At 37.0% G+C, this 22,599-nt stretch overlaps 1 protein-coding gene across 1 annotated transcript in view; it reads left to right on the forward strand.

Annotated features, from left to right (window-relative positions):
• Positions 1–22,599, forward strand: part of RSF1 (remodeling and spacing factor 1) — a 193,379-nt gene that overhangs the window by 29,856 nt on the left and 140,924 nt on the right. The window contains exon 2 of the mRNA XM_024131699.3: positions 16,569–16,660. Within this exon, the coding sequence (XP_023987467.1) occupies positions 16,569–16,660 (92 nt within the window). The remainder of the gene's footprint in view (positions 1–16,568; positions 16,661–22,599) is intronic.

The following is a 22,599-nucleotide window of genomic DNA, read 5'->3' on the forward strand; positions in this document are numbered from 1 at the left end:
GTGTGCCCAGTTAATCCAAAAGAACACAGGAAAAGATGGCAGAAAGGAGCAAAGAAATGGTGGAATGTACAGAATATAAATGGTAAGATTGTAGATTTAAATCCAATTATATGAATAATTGCATTAAATATAAATGGTTTTAATCAGGGTTTGGCAAGTTTCTTTTAAAAGACAGATATTAAGAATATTTTAGGCTTTGTGATCAGTACAGTGTCTCTTGAAACTGTTCAGTTCTGCCAGTGTAGCATGAATGAAAGTAACCATAGATATTATATAAATTTATAAGTATGGCTGTGCTCCACTAAAACTTTTTTTATATAGACTCTAAAATTTGAATTTCATGTATTTGTCATGTGTTGCAAAATACGGTTTTTCCATTTATTTATTTATTTTACCCCCAACCCTTAGAAAATGTAAAACCATTCTTAGTTCATGGGCTGTACACTAGCCACCTGTGGTATTTTAGTTAAAATTAAAGTTAAATAAAAGAGATTGTCAGACTAGATAAAAAAAGCAAGACCCAACTATATGCTACAAAAATCCACTTTAGGGCTTCCCTGGTGGCGCAGTGGTTGCGAGTCTGCCTGCTGATGCAGGGGACACGGGTTCATGCCCCGGTCCGGGAAGATCCCACATGCCTTGGAGTGGATAGGCCTGTGAGCCATGGCCACTGAGCCTGTGCGTCCGGAGCCTGTGCTCTGCAGCAGGAGAGGCCACAACAGTGAGAGGCCCGCATACCATACACACACAGAAAAAATCCACTTTAATTAGAAAGTTATAGGTGAAAAATAAAAGGATAGAAAATGCTCTACTGTGCAAAACTAATCATAAAAAAGCTGGAATAGCTATACTAATATCAGAAATGGAAACTTCAGAACAAGGAATTTAATGCTACAGGAGTTAACTTATCAGGGAGATGTGATGATTCTGACAATGTCTTTTCCCCCAGTAACAGCTTTAAAATATGTGAAGCAAAAATTGACAGAACTGGGCTTCCCTGGTGCCGCGGTGGTTGAGAGTCCGCCTGCCGATGCCGGGAACACGGGTTCGTGCCCCGGTCCGGGAAGATCCCACATGCCATGGAGCGGCTGGGCCCGTGAGCCGTGGCCGCTGAGCCTGCGCATCTGGAGCCTGTGCTCCGCAACGGGAGAGGCCACAACAGTGAGAGGCCCGCGTACCGCAAAAAAAAAAAAAAAAATTGACAGAACTGAAAGATACACACACAATCTAAAGTTATAATTGGAAATTTCAGCAGTCCTCCTAGTAATTGATAGTGCAACTAGATAGAAAATCAGTCAGAATATAGGACATGAACAATGTTATCAACAAACTGGATGTTACTGACATTTCTAGAACACTACCCAACATGGCAGAAGATACATTCTTTTGAAACGACCCACTATACCTCAGATGTTAGTGAGGATGTGTACCAACTGGAACTCTTATACGGTAATGGTGGGAAGATTAAATAGTGCAACCACTTTGGCAAAATGTTTGGGAGTTTCTTATTAAGTTAAAGCTACATATACTATACAGCCTATCAGTTTCCCCTACTATCTACCTAACAGAAATAAAAATGTATGTCCACACAGAGACTTGTACACAAATGTTCATAGCAGCTTTACTTGTAATAGCCCCAAACTGGAAATAACCCGAATGTTCATCAGATGATTGAATGAACAAATATATTCATATAATGGGATATTACTTATAGTAAAAAAGGAGTGGACTGCTAATATATGCAGAATGTGAGTGAATGTCAAAAACATTATGCTGAGCTAAAAAAGCCAGACAAAATGAGTACATACTATATGATTCCATTTATGTGAAATGCTAGAAAAGACAGATCTTAGTGACAGAAAGCAGATCAGTGGTTGCCTCAGGTTAAAAGTGGGGTCACTGTCTAGGAAGAGGGTCACAAGGCAACCATTTGTTTAGTCATAGTCTCTTCTGGTTTCTTCTTTGTTTTTTTTTTGTTTGTTTTTTGCTTATCTTAGTTTCTTCTCTTGTCACATTAGGAAACTTAATCATTCATAAAGGCAAGTTTATGGTTGGCAACTTGTAAATTGATAAGCGTGGGTATAATTGATTGCTTGGTATAAATGCATATTGCCAAAATGGATAGTCTGTTTTACATGTTTCCTTTAAAGGTTTTAGAAACTTACCTGTTTTTCTGTCTGCTTCTTTAAGTATGAGCAAGAAACGTATATTATTGTTTATTCATTTGCTAATCAATCAGTTGCTTGGGTTATAAGTTCATGTTTATGAATAAATTACTTTAAAATTTTATTTTATTGAAGTATAGTTGACTTACAGTGTTGTGTTAATTTCTGTTGTACAGCAGTAATTCAGTTATACATATATATATACATTCTTTTCCATGTTATTTTCCTTTATGGTTTATCAGAGGATATTGAATGTAGTTCCCTGTGCTGTTCAGTAGGACCTTGTTGTTTATCCATTCTATATATAATAGTTTGCATCTGCTAATCCCAAACTCCCAATCCATCCCCCCCCACCCTCTGCTTGGCAACCACAAGTCTGTTCTCTATGTCAGTGAGTCTGTTTCTCTTTCGTAGATAAGTTCATTTGTGTCATATTTTAGATTCCACATATAAGTGTTATAATATGGTATTTGTCTTTTTCTTTCTGTCTTCACTTAGTATGATAATGTCTAGGTCTACTCATGTTGCTGCAAATGGCATTATTTCATTCTTTTTTATGGCTGAGTAGTATTCCATTGTATATATCTAGTACATCTTCTTTATCTATTCATCTGTCAATGGACACTTAGGCTGTTTCTACGTCTTGGTTATTGTATCAATAAATAGTGCTACTGTGAACATTGGGGTGCATATACCTTTTTTGTTGTTGTTGTTGTTGTTGTTGTTGTTTTTGCGGTACGTGGGCCTCTCACTGTTGTGGCCTCTCCCGTTGCGGAGCACAGGCTCTGGACGCGCAGGCTCAGCGGCCATGGCTCACAGGCCCAGCCCCTCCGCGGCATGTGGGATCTTCCCGGACCGGGGCACGAACCTGCGTCCCCTGCATCGGCAGGTGGACTCTCAATCACTGCGCCACCAGGGAAGCCCTACCTTTTTGAATTACAGTTTTGCCTGGGTATATGCCCAGGAGTGGATTGCTGGATCATATACTAACTCTATTTGTAGTTTTTTGAAGAACCTCTGTACTGTTTTCCACAGTGGCTGTACCAATTAACATTCCCACCAACAGTGTAGGAGGGTTCCCTTTTCCCCACACCCTCTCCAGCATTTATTATTTGTAGACTTTTTAACGATGACCATTCTGACTGGTGTGAGGTGGTACCTTATTGTAGTTTTTGATTAGCATTTCTCTAATAAAATAGATTTTTTTAAAAGCCACATCATCTATTCATTCAGTAAGTGCTTATTGAATGTATGGTATGCGCTAGGCACTGTCCTAGGTGCTGAAGATAAAGGCCTATTTAATGTGGGATAGAGGTGATTAGACAGGCATTTATGATACAGTGTGATGTATAAGGAGAATTATTTTGGAATATCCATCAGGGGCACTTAATCCTGATAAGATAAAAGAATAATCAAAGAATGGATAAAAGAATAATTTCCTAAGGAGTGACAACCAAACAACTCTGAGGATGAATAGAGGTGGGTTGATGATAGAGGGAGCTGCACATGCTAAGGTACAAAGGCTAGAAACAGCATGGAATGTTTGGGTATTCCATGAAGTTGAATATGGTGGATTTGTTGAGCCATTAAACCAAAACTAGCAACTCATTAGTCTGGACTTCTGGAAAAGTCTATATGAGAAAAAGTAACCCATTATATTTGTGAAGCCACTCTGGTAAGGTTTTCTGTTACTCGAACATATCCATAACCAGTAGAGTGAGACAACATATTTAAGTTGAAATGAAGGGATGGATGAGATATCTTAGGAACAAAAGAAATGAATCCTAAAATAGAACCAGCTTTCAAGGAAAGGGCAGAAGTGGGCCTGCAAATGAATCCAAAACAGGGCAAAGAAATAAGAGGAGAAATCAGAAAAGTGGTGTCGCAGGATGGCCAGGTTTCAAAAATGAAGTTGTGGTCACTGCTGTCATATGCTGCCAAATTAAGGCAAAGACTAAAGCATCCATTTAATTTAACTAATGGAAGTCAGATTGTGGTGGGTTTAGAGCAAATGGGACAGGTGAGAAAATGGAAACTGAGTGCATAGAACTTTTTTCAGAAGGGTAGAGGAGGAGTGCATGTTAGCTAGAGGGGACTTTATCATACTATTAGTATGACTACCCCAAGCTGATTTTTCTTTTTGATTTCCTTTTTTTTTAAAGTATTTATTTATTTATTTAGGCTGTACCAGGTCTTAGTTGTGGCACGTGGGATCTTCCTTGCGGCATGTTTAGTTGCGGCATGTGGGCTCTTAGTTGTAGTATGCAGGGCTTGTTAGTTGCAGCCTGTGGACTTCTTAGCTGCAGCATGCAGACTCTTAGTTGCGACATACATGTGGGATCTAGTTCCCTGACCAGGGATCGAACCTGGGCCCCCTACATTGGGAGCGCCGATTCTTACCCACTGGACCACCAGGGAAGTACCCCCCCCCCAAGTTGATTTTTCAAAAGAAATCTTCTCAAGTCCTTTACTCTTACTTGAATTGTTGTTTGAAGCCAGCAGCAGTTTTAAAAAAAATCCATTAAAAGTCATATATAAATGAAAATACTCAAATATCACACTTTGTGGCTTTTCAAGGGACCCAGTCTTAGTAAACCATTCCTTCTAGGAACATTTTTTTTTTTTTCTTTAAAGTGTAGAGCTTAAGCCAGCAGTTGGTGTACTTTCAGTTAGATTCTTATGTACATAAGAACTGAGGATTGAGATAATGATGCTTCTTCACCAACAATGAAGAGTAAGGGGTGGGGATGTTAGTTTTTCAACATAACTGAACAATCTCAGTGGAACACATTAAGATCTTGACTATTCTGAACCTGTAGGAGAAAGGGTTCTTTAAACTGGGATATTTGTATGTCTTTTGGGTTGTCTCTAAACTCTTTGAACATATTTACAGAAATTTTTATGTTTACATTTTCTAACATGTCCATAGCTTTCATTCAAAATTAAGAGGTTGTCTTATGTTGGATTCCCCAGGCAGTAGACCCTGAGACAGAAATGTGAGTGCAAATAGTTTATTTGGAAACTGATGCCAGGAAACACTGACAAGGGCAGGGGAAATGATACTGGAAAGGGGAAAAAAAGCCAATATGGGATGTGTTTTCAAGTATGTTACTTTATAGGCTACTGGGACTAAATCCTCTGTTGAGCTGAAAGACAGTGTAGATTATATCTCAGATTCATCCCAGCAAAGGGGTTAAGGAGCTCTTTCAGTTACTGGTTTAGGGATGCCCTCAGGAATGCTTAACTACCCTGCCCTGTAGTCAGAAAAAATCCTCATGTGAAGACTTGCACATGCTTGCAGGTTGGCCTGTACTGGAATCATAAGTGCTGAGGGGATAAAGGTGAGGTGCTGCCAGCATCTGCTACAGAGTTAACAAAAAAATACAATTTTATTTCTTGGTTAATTGAAAATGTTTTAAAATTGTTTAATTGACTGGAAATTCTGTGATATTAAAGAATTATTAGTTTTTAGGTGGTAATAATATTATTATGCTTATTTTTAAAGAGTCCTTATCCGTTAGAGATACACAGTAAAATATCTGTGGATGAAATCATGATATCTGGAATTTGCTTTAAAGTAACACGTTAGGGTGGATCAAGGTGGTATGAATGGTTAAATAACCTATATAAGACTGCCAGAAAACATGCCCTGTTGTCTTTTTCTTTAAATTGTATCAAATGTTAATAAGAACAGATCAGCTCCTTTAGAAATCTTCAGGCAGAACCTGTTTTTTATTGATTGTGTTTTGCTGATGTTTCAATTGAACATACTTAAATCACCAGTATTTTATTCAGACAACCTGGTTTGCTTATTAATAATTTTTAATAGTCAGTTGGCTGGTCCCTGAATAAGGTGTCAGCATTTGCTTTAAATAAGACATGATCACCATCTGGTGGTGAATAACAGTAACTTTGGTTTGTATATTGCTTTATGGTTTATAAAGTGTTTTCATGTACATTTTCTCATTTATTGAAATAACTGTAGAAGTTACAGTGAATTCATTTGTTATGCTTTCTGCCAAGATTTTAGGAAACTGTAAGATGACATAGTATGTTACTTATATAGTTATCTCTGCTTGTCAAATGAATGTTGACTGAAAGAAAAGTATGATCGCTTGTTAGCAAGGAATAAAGATGACATAAATTTCATAAAGAAATAGTTATTTTTTTAAAATTTATTTATCTTATTTATTTTATTTTTGGCTGCATTGGGTCTTCCTTGCTGCACACGGGCCTTTTCTAGTTGCAGTGAGCAGGGGCTACTCTTCGTTGTGGTGTATGGGCTTTTCATTGTGGTGGCTTCTCTTGTTGTGGAGCACGGGCTCTAGGGCACGTAGGCTCAGTAGTTGTGGCTCGTGGGCTCAGTAGTTGTGGCACACGCACTTTGTTGCTCCGTGGTATGTGGGATCTTCCCGGACCAGGGCTCGAACCTGTGTCCCCTGCATTGGCAGGAGGATTCTTAACCACTACACCACCAGGGAAGTCCCAAGAAATAGAGTTCTTTTAATTTAAGTTCATAGATCTGCAGAATGGTGGGCTTCCCTGGTGGCGCAGTGGTTGAGAGTCTGCCTGCCGATGCAGGGGACGCGGGTTCGTGCCCTGGTCCGGGAAGATCCCACATGCCGTGGAGCGGCTGGGCCCGTGAGCCATGGCCGCTGAGCCTGCGCGTCCAGAGCCTGCGCTCCGCAATGGGAGAGGCCACAACAGTGAGAGGCCCGCGTACCGCAAAAAAAAAAAAAAATAAATAAATAAATAAAGAAACATCAAACTGATTTCCTAATACCTAAAATCATGGTATTGAATCATAAAGGCATCTTTTAGTGTGCTTTTAAGTTTTTACAAACTATGGAACATACATGATGGGGATAGAAATCTGGCACTTTATAGAGGTCTGGTGTTAGGAAATCACTATATAGGTATTTATTTAATTAAACTTGTGGACTTCATTATTGACTCCTGTATACAGATGTCCATGGGAGCATTCATATCTTCCATCCCTTCCCTCAAAAGGGAGAGAAAAGGGGAAATAAAACCCTGCCAGTAAGTTGTCTTGGGTTAGTGATGTCACCAGATGGCTCACACAGTGAACTGAAATTATAAAGCCACTTTTGCCATCTTTTTCATCTCATCTCCCTCATCACTTTCCTACATACTATTCAGATAATTTTTCTTTCACACCTAAAGGAACTTTCTTTTTTTCTAGCTGTCTGAGAACTTTTAAAATTTCCTCACTCCATCTCTCCCTGTTGCTTTCCTTCTCCTTTATTTTCTTGTCCCTATTCTAGTTCATCAAATAGTTGAATGAACCAGGAACTGTGCTTGGTGGAGGGAACACAACAATGAAAAAGGTAGAGAGATCTGACCCTTACCTTCTTGGAGCTTACATCTAAGGGTGGCAGAGAGGAAGAAGAGGAGATAGATGATAGGTAATTACAAAGTGAGACTGTAAAGGTAGTTAAGACTATATGATGTCAAAGAGCCTACCTTTATTTTCTTTCTCTTTTCCTGTTTTATACTTAGTTCTTACTCTCTCTTAATCATCAGTATTGGGGATAAATTTAAAACACTTTTTTTAGCTAGCATGCTTGATTTTCTGCTTTATTTAAATATTAAAATTGTAACATAATTTTTCCCATTATTGTGTTTAGCATTATGGATAAAATCAGTTCTTGTGGGGTAGCAAGGCAGTTTGCAGCTTGGCTTTGGTTTCAGTGGATACAGCCTCTTTCGCAGGTTGAGCATTGTCTAAAGATAGTGATTTACATTTTGAGTAACAATGCTTGCTTTTGAATTCTAAAGCACAGTGTTTCTCAACCTTTTTTCTTTTCTTTTTCCCATGATCACACTCCTAAAGAGAAAACTTTAATTTAAAATTAATTTCTCCCTAGCAAGAGAATTTAAATACTAAGGGGTAAGATTTTGTCAGATAGGGTTAAGTTGCTGAGAACTGTAAACCGTATCTGAGATTTTTTGCCCTCCTCAGGGATCAGTTTTTGCCCGCTTGGGTGCAGTATTGCTCCCACGGAGAATATATACTGTAGTGGACTTTACTTTTATAATTGTAAATTTTCCAGAAAGCAATTTGGTAGTGAAGTGACTGTTTCAAAGCTTTTAACTATAAAAACGGATAGGAAAACAGCAACAGCAGTCATGGTTGCACAACTTTGTGAATGTAATTAATGCCACTGAATTTTACACTTAAAATGGTTAAGATGACAAATTTTATGTTATTTGTATTTTAACCACAATTTAAACATTAATCATATAACATACCAAAAGCCATTGATTTGTATACTTTAAAAGGATGAAGTGTAAGGATGAAGTATGTAAATTACTTTTCAGTAAAGCTGTTGAAAAAAGAATGGATTGGGAGGAGTAGTAGTAGTCTTTCTGTTGTTACAGAAAGCTGGATTACATTTTAGAAATGGTTAATGCCTCAGAGTGCATAGGCAGGAGCAACCCAAGGTAAAAGATAAAAACCCAGATACTGAGCTATGCAGAAAGGGTGGCTTGATTCATAAGTTAGGTCTTCTGAACTATTCCTCCATCCATTTGATACTTTAAGAAACATTAGAAAGAGCCTTGGATTGGAAGGCCAGAGGTCTGGGATCTTGCTTGGGGTCTCTTCGACCTAGAGCAATTGACATCACATCTTAGTTGCTAAGTTTTCTAGTTTATCAGAGAGTGTGCTTTCAGTTCAAAAATGCTAAATCCTATGATGACTGCTGTGTTATTCTAAGGCAAATAAATACCTGCCTCAATACTTAGACTTGGACATTGAATATTAGAGCTGGAAGACTTTAGATCATCTGGTACAACTCCATTTATGGATGAGAAAATTGAGGTTTGAGAGAAAGAGAAAGAGGTCTTTCTCTTGACTCTTTCTAGTGCTTTTCATAATATACATGTAACGCAGTTTTATAGAATACTTAGTTGAAATATTAAGTGCAGGCTTTTAAGTGCAGTATGAACATTTGAAATGATGAAGAGTATGAGAAATAAGACATGGTACACATAAATTTATTTAACTTTATTATTAAATGTCTATGTGTATATGTTGCCTTTCTAAATCATGACCAATCAAACGAAAAGTCATGGTTTCTGCTTTTAAAAATGAACAAATCAATAGGAATCACATAGAAGACAGATATATAGTCATTACTTTCTCAGATTAAGATTGGTGAAGGTGCTTGTTAGAAAATATTTTAGAAATTTTGACATTTCCTAGATTTTGCAGTTTTCCTTGAGGGTACTTCTCTAAATCTCCACTGCTACCACCTTAGTCCAAGCCATCATTATCTCTTGCCTGAAGTATGGCACTAGCCTCCTAGTTAGTCTAGTCATATTCCCCACTTATACAAAATTAGAAAGTTGTATAATGAAGTTTCACATGCTCATCACCTAGATTCAGTGAAATTTTGTAATTTTGTTTCATCTGTAACTCCATCTGTCCTCTGCTGCTTAGGTTATTATGAAGCAGATCCTAGACACAGAATGATCTTTTAAAAACTTAGATCAGGAAACTTTCCTAAATTCCTCCCTTGATTTCTCATTACACTCAAAATATAATCAAAACTCTTTACACGGACCTCAAGGCTTTATAAGATATGACCTTTGCTTACTTCTTCAGTGGCATCTTTTACCATTTTATGTTTCCTGCCACACTGGAAGCTTTTAGCTGCCTCCGGTCTTCTCCATAGGCATTTCCTTGTGCCTGGCATGTTCTTCCCTTCCTTGGCTTGGTTGGCTGCTGCTTTTCATTCTTTTTTTTATTAGAGAGCCTTTCGCTGATGGTTTTATCCTGTGTAAAAATGTTTACCTAAAATGTTAGCAATTGGTGCATTTAGGTGAAGGGTGTACTAGTCTTTCAACCTTTCACTAGATTTAAAATTATTGGAGGAAAAGATGTTGAGGGAAAAAAATCCCTCCTCTTCCTTAAATACTATGATGTCATTATTTCTTTCTTTTAAAATTTTGGGTCTCTCTTTCCTTCCTTCCCTACCCATGCCCCCACCCCTCCCATGATTATTAAATTGAGTAGAGAGAAAAGAGAGAAGGGAAATAGAATTATCTGATTAGAGTTGGAGGTGTATGTTATTGGAAGCCATTGCCTCAAGTACCTCAGATTCCCTCTGCCAGGATGCTGTTTGTCAAGTACATATAAGGAAAGAGTAATCCTTTAAAGACTGACTGATGTGAGGGTGGCTTACATCATCTTACCTAGAGGTCTTTCCTCCCCATAAACATCTACCTTCTCCTTCGGGAAGAGGTGCTGAATGCTGGTTATTAGAGCCTCCCGCCATACTGATGTTTATAGTAGTACACTGATTACTTTCTTTGTAGCAGAGATGTTTTCACGGCTTTGGTTCTGAAATAATCTGAGCCATGTTTGGTGTGTTTCTTTACCTATAAGGGAACAGCAGTATGATTCTAAATGAAACCCAAAACCTAAAGGAAGCATTAGAAACCCCTTGGTTTGTCTGCTTACGTAACAACTATTCTTGGATTTTTTTTTTCCATTATGGTAATAATGGAAAGCTGAGCTTAGTTATTTATATTACACTTACCTGGCATCTCGCATCTATAAACTGTAGCTTTTTAGATAATGACCTATGTTATAGTTCATAGTCTTGAGGCTTTTTTTTTTCCTGAAAACTTTAAGATGATTGATTAAATGAACTTTTTGCAGATAAGGTATATAAAAACTTAATAGTTATTTCAAGGATCAAGTGGACTGTGGGACCAGTGTCATTATGGTTAAAACTGTGCTCCCCCAACAGAGTTTGTAGAAACTGGCAGTAAGTAAAAGCTTTTTGTAAGCTTGTACTTAAATCCCTGTATCTGAAATCAGTATTCTTTTATCAATGGCCTACATAAAATCAACTGTTTTGTGACTCTAAGTGTATCTCTGCTTACAACCGTAGAGGAAGTTTAAGTAAAAGACTTCATTGAGAAATGAGAGGAATTATGTCATTTAGTTATTATGACCAGATGTAAATTTCTACCATTAAAAAAGCAGAATTGTACATAATAAAACTAGAATTTCAGAAGCAGCAGCATTCTTAAGGCTTGGTGCTGGAAAGATGCTTGGAAAAATGTAAAACTACAGAACATCTTTGGTTGATTGGATCAGTAATACTTTCTGGGATCCTAACCACTTACTGCTGTTTCATACCTGCATCATTTTGGCAGGCCCTTCATGAATTCACACAGCACCTGACCTTTTCTTCTGCTTCAGAATCTTTCACCTTCTTGAGGCCTTGTGAAAGAAACGGGTCTGTTAAAGGTTATATATCAAATCTGTCATGTGAAAAGGTAGAGATCTTGGTTCAATTGGGACAAAACCTGTATTTTTCAGAATGACATGAAGTTGGTTAATAGATAATTCTTAGAAGGAAGTTAATAATTACATAATGTTCTTGAAATGAGATTATTTAGGAAATGTTCCAGGTGATAAATAAGTGAATTTATAGATCGTCAGTGCGTGTCTTAGAAAATGATCATGTGTTTAAAAAATATGATTGATATTTTATAGCTGCACTGCCCCAAACCCTAGCCACTTGCCACATGTGACTGTTTAAGTTAATTAAAAATTAGTAAAATAAGTCTAGTTCCTTAGTTTTATTAGCCACATATCAAGTGCTAAATAGTCACATGTAGCTAATGGCTGCTGTTTTGAAAAGTGCAGATATAGACAGCACTGTTTTAGAGAATGCAAAGTATGGGAATTGTAATATTTTCAATTTAACTTTTCTATTGAAGTTTTTGTCTGTTTCTTACTGACTGGCAAAATATTAAGAGCTACAAGTGTCCATAAGGTTATTAGCCTGTCATTTCTATTTGTAACAAAAAAATATAAGTAAATTGGATGTTAACTAGAAATAGTGTGGTGATCATTTTGCAGTATTTACAAATATCAAGTCATTATGTTGTACACCTGAAACTAAATATAGTGTTCCATGTCAGTTGTATCACCAAAAAAAATAGAAAATTAAGTAAATTGTTAGTAAATTGTGGGTTCTAAATTTTAGTTTTAAATGTGCTAGCTCTGTGTGGTCCAGTACAGTAGCCAGTAGCCAAATGTGGCTCTTGAGCACTTGAAGTATGGCTAGGGTGAATTGAGATATGCTGTAAGGGTAAAATTATATGTTTTGAATACTAGGTATCACCCAAAAAGTGTACAATGGATGAAGATGGTCAAAAGGTACAAACTTTCAGTTATGAAATAAATAAGTCATGGGGAGGTAATATACAGAATGGTGACTACAGTTAATAATAGTGTACTGCATATTTGAAAGTTGCTAAACAAGGAGATCTTAAAAGTTCTCATAAGGAAAAAAATTTGTAACTATGTATGGTGGTGGGTGTTAACTAGACTTATTGTGGTGATCATTTTGCAGTGTATACAAATATTAAATCATTATGTTGTACACCTGAAAGTAATACTGTCATATGTCAATGATGTATAATTTTAATTGAGTTATAAATTTAAAAAATAAGTAAAATGTCAAGTAAAAAGTAAAAGTCTGAAATTTTAAATGCTTATAGTATATTGAAATAACATTGAGATGTATAGTGCTACATAACATAAATTGTTAAAATTAATTTTGACTTTTTTTTACTTTTATGAATGAACTAATAGAAAATTTGAAATTATGTGGCTCATTTTATATTTTTATTGGATAGTACTGTGTAAGAGCCAATGCTCTTATAAGGAAATCTACTTCTACATGCCTAAATCAAGCATGACTATATTTGCAAAGTGGGATGAAAAACATTTACTGCATATATTTACTTTTGTCCTCTTGGATTTTTAAAAATAGTACCAATTGCATCAAAACTTTTTGTGATTTCATTTGTCTGTGATGTGGAGGATATGCATAAAACACAGGTACAGAGATTTTACCTAACTGATAAGTGAGTGATACAGATAATATGAATACTGTGGGCATTCCAAGGAAAAAGATGTTGCTGGAATCATTGGAAAGGTATCTCAGAGACTTTTAGGGCTTTTATTGACCCGACATTAAAAGATGAATATGATTCAAGTGGCAGAAAACAGTAAACTGGAGCGCTTGAATAAAAGCCTAGATAGGTTGTAGGCTCGGTATGCTTAGTGGATAGTGAACAGGCCAGAATGACTTGAATCAAGCATTTCAGTGCAGAAGTAAGAGGGAAGGATTGGAGAGTTAGGTTGAAACTGAATTTTGGGACTTTTTGGCTAGGGTAAGAAATCTAGATGAGTTTATGTAAGTATTTAGGAACCATCAAAGATATTTATGAACTGGGAAGTGACATGAAAGCGGTATTTTTTTTAAAAAAACGATTGATTTGGTTACAGGAGAGTATCCATACCTGTTTTTTCTGAAGTGAGAAGGTGCAATGATATCATAGAGAAATTGGGGGAGATAGGGAGCAGGTTTGAGATGTAGGAAGGTAGAATCGTTAAGACTACTGTGTTTGGGGAAAAGGAAAAAGGAGAAATTGAAACTGACCCTTGGTTCCCCAAATGTCGTGACAGAAGTGAAAATAAAGGTATTTTAGCTTTGTATAATGTTTTCTTTTTATTATTATTATTAATTTATATATTTTTGGCTACATTGAGTCTTTGTTGCTGTGCGCGGGCTTTCTCTAGTTGTGGCGAGCAGGGGCTACTCTTGTGGTGTGCAGGGTTCTCATTGCGGTGGCTTTTCTTGTTGTGGAGCAGAGGCTCTAGGCACGCGGGCTTCAGTAGTTGTATAGCATGCGGGCTCAGTAGTTGTGGCTTGTGGGCTCTAGAGCATAGGCTCAGTAGTTGTGGCACATGGGCTTAGTTGCTCTGCAGCATGTGGGATCTTCCCGGACCAGGGCTCGAACCCGTGTCCCCTGCATTGGCAGGTGGATTCTTAACCACTGCGCCACCAGGGAAGCCCTGTATGTTTCCTGTATTTAAAACTGTAAGATAGCCAGTTCTGTAACCCTTTATTACAGATGAGGAATTTGAGAGTCATTGTTTAAAGAACTTGACCAGAATCATGGTCTCCTTGTCTTAAGTAGTAGAGCTGAGAATTGACCCCAGGTCTTTTTCTTCCTGATGTATTGTCATTGGCATCTACTCAGTTGCCTAAGTCAGTGCCTCAGTTTTTCTTGATGCTTTCACTTTGCTCAGTCAGTCAGTCCCTAAGTTTTATTATTTGTTTCCTAAACATATCTCAGATCTCCCCACTTCTCTTGGTACCACTTCTGCCTTAGTTCAGGTTACTCCCATCTTTCTGGATTGATATTTTCCTGAATTTATATCTAGTCTCTACCCTGCACACTACCTCCTAAAACAAATAAGCAAATAAAAGCTATCTGTTTTCCTACAGTTCAGTTTTTGAGATCTTTCTAAATTATAGAGCACCGTCTTGCTTAAACTTTTTAATAAAATGTAAACTTTGTAGCCTGTTCTTATAAGATTCTTCATGATCATACCCCTTTTCTGAGTGCTTCCAGTTCCATGCTCACTTTGTTTTTCAGCCTTTTGTATCTGCTGTTACTTTCATAAGCAGTGTTCTTTCCCCCTTTTGTCCACTCTACCCTCAATCCCATGTATTCTGGTCTTGGCTTAGTTTAATTGTCTGTTTACTCGTCTGTAATCATCCCTCCGGTTCTTCTTTCCTTTACCTCCAACCTCCAACTCACCCACCATTTACCGCCCCCCCCGCCGCCCCAGAGAAGACTCCCTTAAGTAGGCTCATTAAAGGTAGAGACTATTTCTTGCTTACTAATAGTAGACCCACAGAAATTTGTTGAATAGTGAAATGTTTTTATGCTTCAGGGTCATTTCAAGTTAGAAGTGGCTTTAGTGGAGAGTAAAGAATCTGAAAGAATGAATGAAAAAAATTAGTCCATCACTTCCCAACTTGTACTTCAGAGCACTTGTATACTTGTATTGTGTGTTTCACAGAAAAAGATTCCATGATCGAATATATTAGGGAATGCTGCAGATTATATCCAAGATAGGGATATAAGACTATTTATATAAGACTAATCAGTTAAGGCTTCAGGAACTTCTGTGGTAAAAAATAAATATATATTTTCCTACTGTATTTGATTAGGGAAACAGATAGTATAAATGTAATTTCTCTTAGGTTACTAGCAGTATTTGGTATTTGGGAAATGCTAAATGTGTGTGTCCTTTATTTCCATCAGGTCTAATTATTACAGTTATTCCATATAATTAGATGATGCTCAAGGGATATTTGGAGGAACTCTGGTTGTTTACAGTTGGAAGAGAACACTTGAGGGAAGGTACAGCTGTCTTCAAATATTTGAAGGTTCCAGTAAAAGAGGAATTGAAAGTATTTTCTTTGAAACTAGAGAATAAGAGCAAGAATCGGGAGGAAGGTGTAGGGAGGCAGCTTTTTACTTTGTGTAAGGGTAACTTTCTAATAATTAGAATTTTGGAAGGTTAAGTAAATTTTCTGTCCCTGTAGGTTGTCAAGCAGAGATTTATAGGGATGCTATAGAGGAGTTTAGCACGTTAGATAAGGGATAGATCAGAAGAGTAGTTTTCTTCAACAGCTTGAAAACCAATTAGACTCTATTTCTGAGATATCTGTCAATTTGGAATTTATATTCGTTGATTCCTTTCTGATTCTGTGAATCTGTGTCTTGGTCTGCGATCTCAGTCAAAAAACCAAATATGGGGGCTTCCCTGGTGGCGCAGTGGTTGAGAGTCCGCCTGCCGATGCAGGGGACACGGGTTCGTGCCCCGGTCTGGGAAGATCCCACATGCCGCGGAGCAGCTAGGCCCGTGAGCCATGTCTGCTGAGCCTGCGCGTCCGGATCCTGTGCTTCGCAACGGGAGAGGCCACAACAGTGAGAGGCCCGCGTACCGCAAAAAAAAAAAAAGAAAAAAACCCCAAATATGTGGTATGAGAAACACAGAAATTTTAGTTGTATAGTTAAGTGCTTTTACTTTATGGTATTTTTTATAGACTTTATTTTTTAGAGCAGTTTTAGATTCACAAAAAAAATGAGCACGAAGTATAGAGAGTTCACATATACCCTCTTCCTCTGCACATGTACAACCTCTCTCACTGTCCACATCCCACACTACTGTGGTACATTTGTTGAAATTGATGAACCTACATTGACTCGTTATTATCACCCAAAAGTCTACAGTTTACATTAGAGTTCACTCTTAATTGTTGATGTTTTGAAAGAAAACATGAATATTCTTGTTCATGTTTTAAAAAGTAGTTTTCAGTTATTTCTTGCCCTAGTTTAGTCTTTTCTGATTCAGAGTTCTAAAAGATAACTAAATCAACATCTATTTTGAAAAAGTATTCAGCTTTGGAGAAAGTTCTTTTTTTATGATCCTAAATGTTTACAAATGTTTTATTTTGCTGGCTAACAGTATTTTTTCTTCCTTTTAAGTACCTAAAGAATTGGTGGAGCTCCATTTGAAGTTGATGAGGAAGATTGGCAAATCTGTTACAGCAGATAGATGGGAAAAATATTTGATCAAGGTAAATATTTGTAAATTACCTTCTCTATATTCTATCTAGCATAAATCGATGTTATGTTTCATAGTATGCTCTGATTTTTAAAATGGTCTCCTAAAAGTTGCAAAATATGACTCAGAAATCTATATGATTACTACTGGTATGAGATTCTTTTTTGCAGCTACTAAGCAATAGTCTAGAGTCCCAAAGTTAGATTTCAGAGGTGTTATCTTTTGTGTCAAGCACTGTGCTCAGGACTTTTCATGTTTTCTCTCAGTTTCTTTCATGATTTCTTAAAATCGTCCTGATCAACTCAATTAAGATATAGATAAGGCCCAACAAAGTTGTCATTTTTCTTTGAGATCACATAGTATGTGTAGACAGAGCCAAAATTTGTCTTTTACTTAAAAAGTAAAATGTCCAAAGACCTTTAGGTCAGTATGGAAGGCTTCTAAGTTAACAATAGGCCAAACCTATCCTTAATGAGAACAACTTGGGTAATCAGAAAATGATTGCTTTAGGATAAACCCTATTAAGGGCACGACCATTCAGGAAAAATTGTCTGGATGGAATTGCATCCAAACTTTTGAGATCCACACAATTTTGTGAGGGGTGGGGGGTAATATTTTGAACTCTAACGTACTAGAATATTAGGTTATATTTTTAGGCGATTGAAAAACTCTAGTTTTCTTATCGTCTTTTTAAAAATGTATGTTTATGTATACATGTGTTTTCATATTTGCTTTTGCAGGGGTGTGTATATGATTGTAGAGTGCTATGAAAAGAGGAACCATCAGGGAACAAGAGTTGCTTGTTCTTATCATAAAAAATCACATGTGCTGTTCTAGTTATCTTTGCTGCGTAACACACCACTCTAAATTAGGTGACATAAAACAATAATCATTTTAATCAGCTCAGTGAGTCTCTGGGTTGGGAATTTGGAAAGGTCACTTTCACTGTACTCTGTTGGTTGAAGCAACCACAGTTCTCCCCAGATTCAGGGAGAGGAGGCGTAGACCTGAATGCTCAGCAAGTGGTAGGAGTGTCTTAACTTTTGAAAAGCCCAATATGAGATATATTTCAATATTTTTGCACAAGTTTGAAGCCCTGGAAAGTTGGCTCAGTATTTCAAAAATTTGGTGCTGTGTGATTTTCTAAAAGCCTTGATTAACTAATATTTAATTAAATCTCTGAACTTTATTAAACTGGATAATAAATGAGCAAATTTTTAACTGTTTAAAGTCCTTTTAAACATACCGGTGGGGCGGGGGGTGGATACCAGTGAAGTTGCTGCTTTGCCTTTAACAAAATATTTATTAACAATCTAGGTCTAGACCTTAAAAAGAGGTGCTGGAATTTCAGGACAGTAGTTTTTAACGTAACATTTTAAAGGGTGTAGTTGTTTGTAAATCTGTTTATTAAAGTGGGTTTGTTAGTTTTGTATATGTTCTGAGAACTGAGGTAGAAATATCTTGTATACTAATCTCAACTCTACTGTAACAAAATTTGGGTCCATGGATAATCTGCTTTTGCCCCCTTGTATCTCAGTTTCTTCATAAAGTGTGAGAATTGGGACAAGATGATTTTATAAACCCCTTCAGTTTTATGGTCATAACTACAGGTTCTAGCTCAATTTTTTTGAATTGAGATACATTCACATACATAAAATTTGCCCTTTGAAAGTGTACAATTCAGTGTTTTTAGTATATTCACAAGGTTGTGCAACCGTCACCAGTATCCAAACCAGAACATCTTCATCACCCCTAGAAGAAACCTCATACCCATTAGCAATTACTTCCCCTTTCCCCCAGTCCTGAGCAACCACTGATCTGTTTTCTGACTTTATGGGTTTGCCTATTATGGAGGTTTCATATAAATGGAATCACAATTTGTAGCCTTTGTGTCTGGCTTCTTTCACTTAGCATAATGTTTTCAAGGTTCATCTGTGTTGTAGCATGTATCAGAACTTTGTTTGTTTTTATGCTTGAATAATACTCCATTGTGTGGATAGTATTACATTTTATTTATCTGCTTATCAGCTTATGATATTTGCCTTGTTTCCACCTTTTGGCTATTATAAATAGTACTGCTGTGAACGTTTGTGTACAGATTTTTGGGTAGATAGGTGATTCAATTTTTTGAGTATATATCTAGGGTAGGATTGCTGGGTTATATGGTAATTCTTTGTTTAACTTCTTGAGGAACTGCCAGACTGTTTCCAAAACAGCTCCAACATTTTCCCCTAGGAACCTATGAAGGTTCCAACTTTTCCACATCCCACCTTACCAACACTTATTATTGACCGACTGATTTTAGCCCTCCCAGTGGGGATGAAATACTATTTCATTATGGTTTTGATTTGCATTTTCCTTATGATTAAAGGATGTTGAACCTTCTTCTCATGGGCTTGTTGGACTTTGTGTGTATCTTTGGAAAAATGTCTATTCACATCCTTGTCCATTTTTTTAATTGGTTGTCTTCTTGTTTTTGAGTTTGTTTTTTGTTTTTTGTTTTTGCGGTACGCGGGCCCCTCACTGCTGTGGCCTCTCCCCCTGCGGAGCACAGGCTCCAGACACGCAGGCCCAGCGGCAATGGCTCACAGGCCCAGCCACTCCGCGGCATGTAGGATCCTCCCGGACCGGGGCACGAACCCGTGTTCCCTGCATTGGCAGGCAGACTCTCAACCACTGCGCCACCAGGGAAGCCCTTGTTTTTGAGTTTTTAAAGTTTTTTATATATTCTGCATACTAGACCCTTACCAGATATATGGTTTGCAAATATTTTCTCCCATTATGTGTGTTGTCTTTTCAGTTTCTGTGTAATATCTTTTGATGCATGGAAGTTTTCATTTTGATTAAGTCCAATATTTTTCTAATGTGGCTAGTGCTTTGGTGTCATATATAAGAAACCATTGTCCAAGCCAGGTCATGAAGATTTAATCCTATATTTTGTTTTAAGAGTTTGTAGTTTTAGTTCTTAAATTTAGATCTATAACCCATTTAATTTTTGAATATACTCTCAGATAGGAATCCAACTATATTCTTTGCACATAGATATCCGTTTGTTCTATTACCATTTGTAAAAAAAATTATTCTTTCCCTCACTGGATTGCCTTGACATCCTTGTAGAAAGTCAATTGACCATAAATGTGAGAGTTTATTTCTGAAGTTTTCATTCTGTTGACTTACATGTTGTTATTTATGCTAGTACTATATAGTCTTGATTACTGCAGCTTTGTGGTAAATTTTTAAATTGTTCATCTTTTCCAACATTGTTTTGGCTGGTCTGCATCACTTTCATTTCCTTATGAGTTTAAGGATCAGCTTATCAGTATCTGCAAAAATGCCAGTTAGGATTTGCATAGGGATTGTATATAATCTATAGATAAAGTTGGGGAGTATTGGCTTCTTAACAGTAGTAAGTTTTCTGATCCATGAAAATAGGATGTCTTTCAAAATATGTACGTCTTTAATTCCTTTCAAAAATGTTTTGTAGTTTTCTGACTCCAATCTTATACTTTTGTTCAATTTATTCCTTAGTATTTTGCTGTTTTTGATGGTATTGTAAATGGAATTTTTTAATTTCATTTTCATATCATTCATTGCTATTGTGTAGAAATATGACTAATGGTTGTATGTTGATCTTGTATGTTACAACTTTGCCAAACTCATTATTAGCTCAAATAGCTTTTTTTGGTAAATTCTTAAGATTTTCTGTGTTACAGGATTATGTCATCTGCAAACATAGATAGGTTTACTTCCCACTTTTCAATCTGGATACCCTTTATTTCTTTTTCTTGCATAATTGCTCTGCTGGAACCTCTGGTACACTGTTGAATAGAAATGGTGAGAGCAGACATCCTTGTCATGTTCCTCATCCTAGGGGGAAAGTTTTTCAGCCTTTCAACTTTTAGTATGGTGTTATTTGAGGGTTTTTCATTATGTCCTTTATCAGGTTGAGGAAATTCTCTTCTTTTCCTAGTTTGTTTAGTATTTTTATCATGAAAGCTGTTGGATTTTGTCAGATGTTTTTTCTGCATCTATTGAGTTAACCATGCAAATTTTGTTCTTTATTCTATTAATGTGGTGTATTACATTGATTAATTTTCATATGTTGAAACCTTGCAATCCTGTAACCAATCCCACTTGGTCATGGTCTGTAATCATTTTTATCTGTTGCTAGATTTGTTTTTTGTTTTTTGTTTTTTGTTTTTTTTTTTTTTTGCGGTACGTGGGCCTCTCACTGTTGTGGCCTCTCCCGTTGCGGAGCAGAGGCTCCGGACGCGCAGGCTCAGCGGCCATAGCTCACGGGCCCAGCTGCTCTGCGGCATGTGGGATCTTCCTGGACCAGGGCACGAACCCGCGTCCCCTGCATCGGCAGGCAGACTCTCAACCACTGCGCCACCAGGGAAGCCCTAGATTTGGTTTGTTAATTATTATATATTTGAGGATTTTTGCGCCTATGTTCATAAGGGGTATCCGTATTTTTTTTTTTTTTTTCTTGAGGTGTCTTTGTCTGGTTTTGGTATCTGGGTAATGCTGGCCTCTTATGTTGAATTGAGAAGTGTTTTCTCTGCTTTAATTTTTTTGCAAGTGTTTGTGAGGTATTTATTAGAATTTAGCAGGGAAGCCAGGTGCACTTGGGCTTTTCTTTGTTGAAAATTGTTTGTTTGCTTGTTTATTCAGTCTCTTTAATTGTCATTGATTTATTCAGATTTGTATTTCTTCTTGTGTCAAGTTCAGTAGTTTGTGCCTTTCTAGGAAATTTTCCATTTTATTAGCTTATCTAATTTATTGGCATACAGTTGTTCGTAGTATTCACTTAATAATTCTTTTTACTTCTGCAAAGTCAGTAGTAATGTTCCTTCTTTCTTTGCTCATTTTACTGATTTAGTGTTCTCTTTTTCCTGGTCAGTCTAGTTAGAGGTTTATAAAATTTTATCTTTTTAAGGACCAACTTTTGGTTTAATTGAATTTGTTTTTCTTTTTTTTTTTAAATTAATTAATTTATTTATTTTTGGCCACGTTGGGTCTTTGTTGCTGCGCGCAGGCTTTCTCTAGTTGCAGTGAATGGGGGCTACTCTTCGTTGTGGTGCATGGGCTGCTCATTGCAGTGGCTTCTCGTTGCAGAGCACGGGGCTCTAGGTGCTTAGGCTTCAGTAGTTGTGGCTCATGGGCTCTAGAGTGTGGGCTCTAGAGCGCAGGCTCTAGAGTGCTGGCTCAGTAGTTGTGGTGCACCGGCTTAGTTACTCTGTGGCATGTGGGATCTTCCTGGACCAGGGCTCTAACCTGTGTCCCCAGCATTGGCAGGTGGATTCTTAACCACTGTGCCACCAGGGAAGTCCCTGCTCTTCTTTTTTAACATGGAAGTTTAGGTTATTAATTTGAGGTATTCCTCTTTTTCAATATAGGCATTTTCAGCTATTCTATCTAATCCCTGCTTAGTTATATTTCATAAATTAGTATGTTCTCTTTTGTTTTCATTCATTTCTAAGTATTTTCTCTTTTCCCTTGTGATTTCTTTTTTGACCCGTTGGTTATTTAGTAGTGTGTTGTTTCCACATGTTTGTGAATTTCCCCAATTTTTTTCCTGTTTTTGATTTCTAGTTTCATTCCATTGTGTAGGAGAACATACTTTGTTTGATTTTGATCCCTCTAGTTTTGTTGAGACTTTTTTGCCCTTACTTAACATATATTATGTCCTTCTTCAATATTAAAAAATAATATTTCTACTTAGAATAATTTTTCTAGTTAGATACTTAGATATGCTAACTTCATATGTATATTTACAGTCCTTTTTTTCCTGTTTTATAAGACTTTCACTGCCCTGTAAATACACACTTATGTATTAATGTGTATTTTTCCCTTATCCTTTTTTTTTTTTTTTTTTTTTTTTGTGTTATGCGGGCCTCCCTCTGCTGTGGCCTCTCCCGTTGCGGGGCACAGGCTCCGGACGCGCAGGCT

The sequence above is a fragment of the Physeter macrocephalus genome, chromosome 16 (genome assembly GCF_002837175.3).
Source record: "Physeter macrocephalus isolate SW-GA chromosome 16, ASM283717v5, whole genome shotgun sequence".
Classification (NCBI taxonomy): domain Eukaryota; kingdom Metazoa; phylum Chordata; class Mammalia; order Artiodactyla; family Physeteridae; genus Physeter; species Physeter macrocephalus.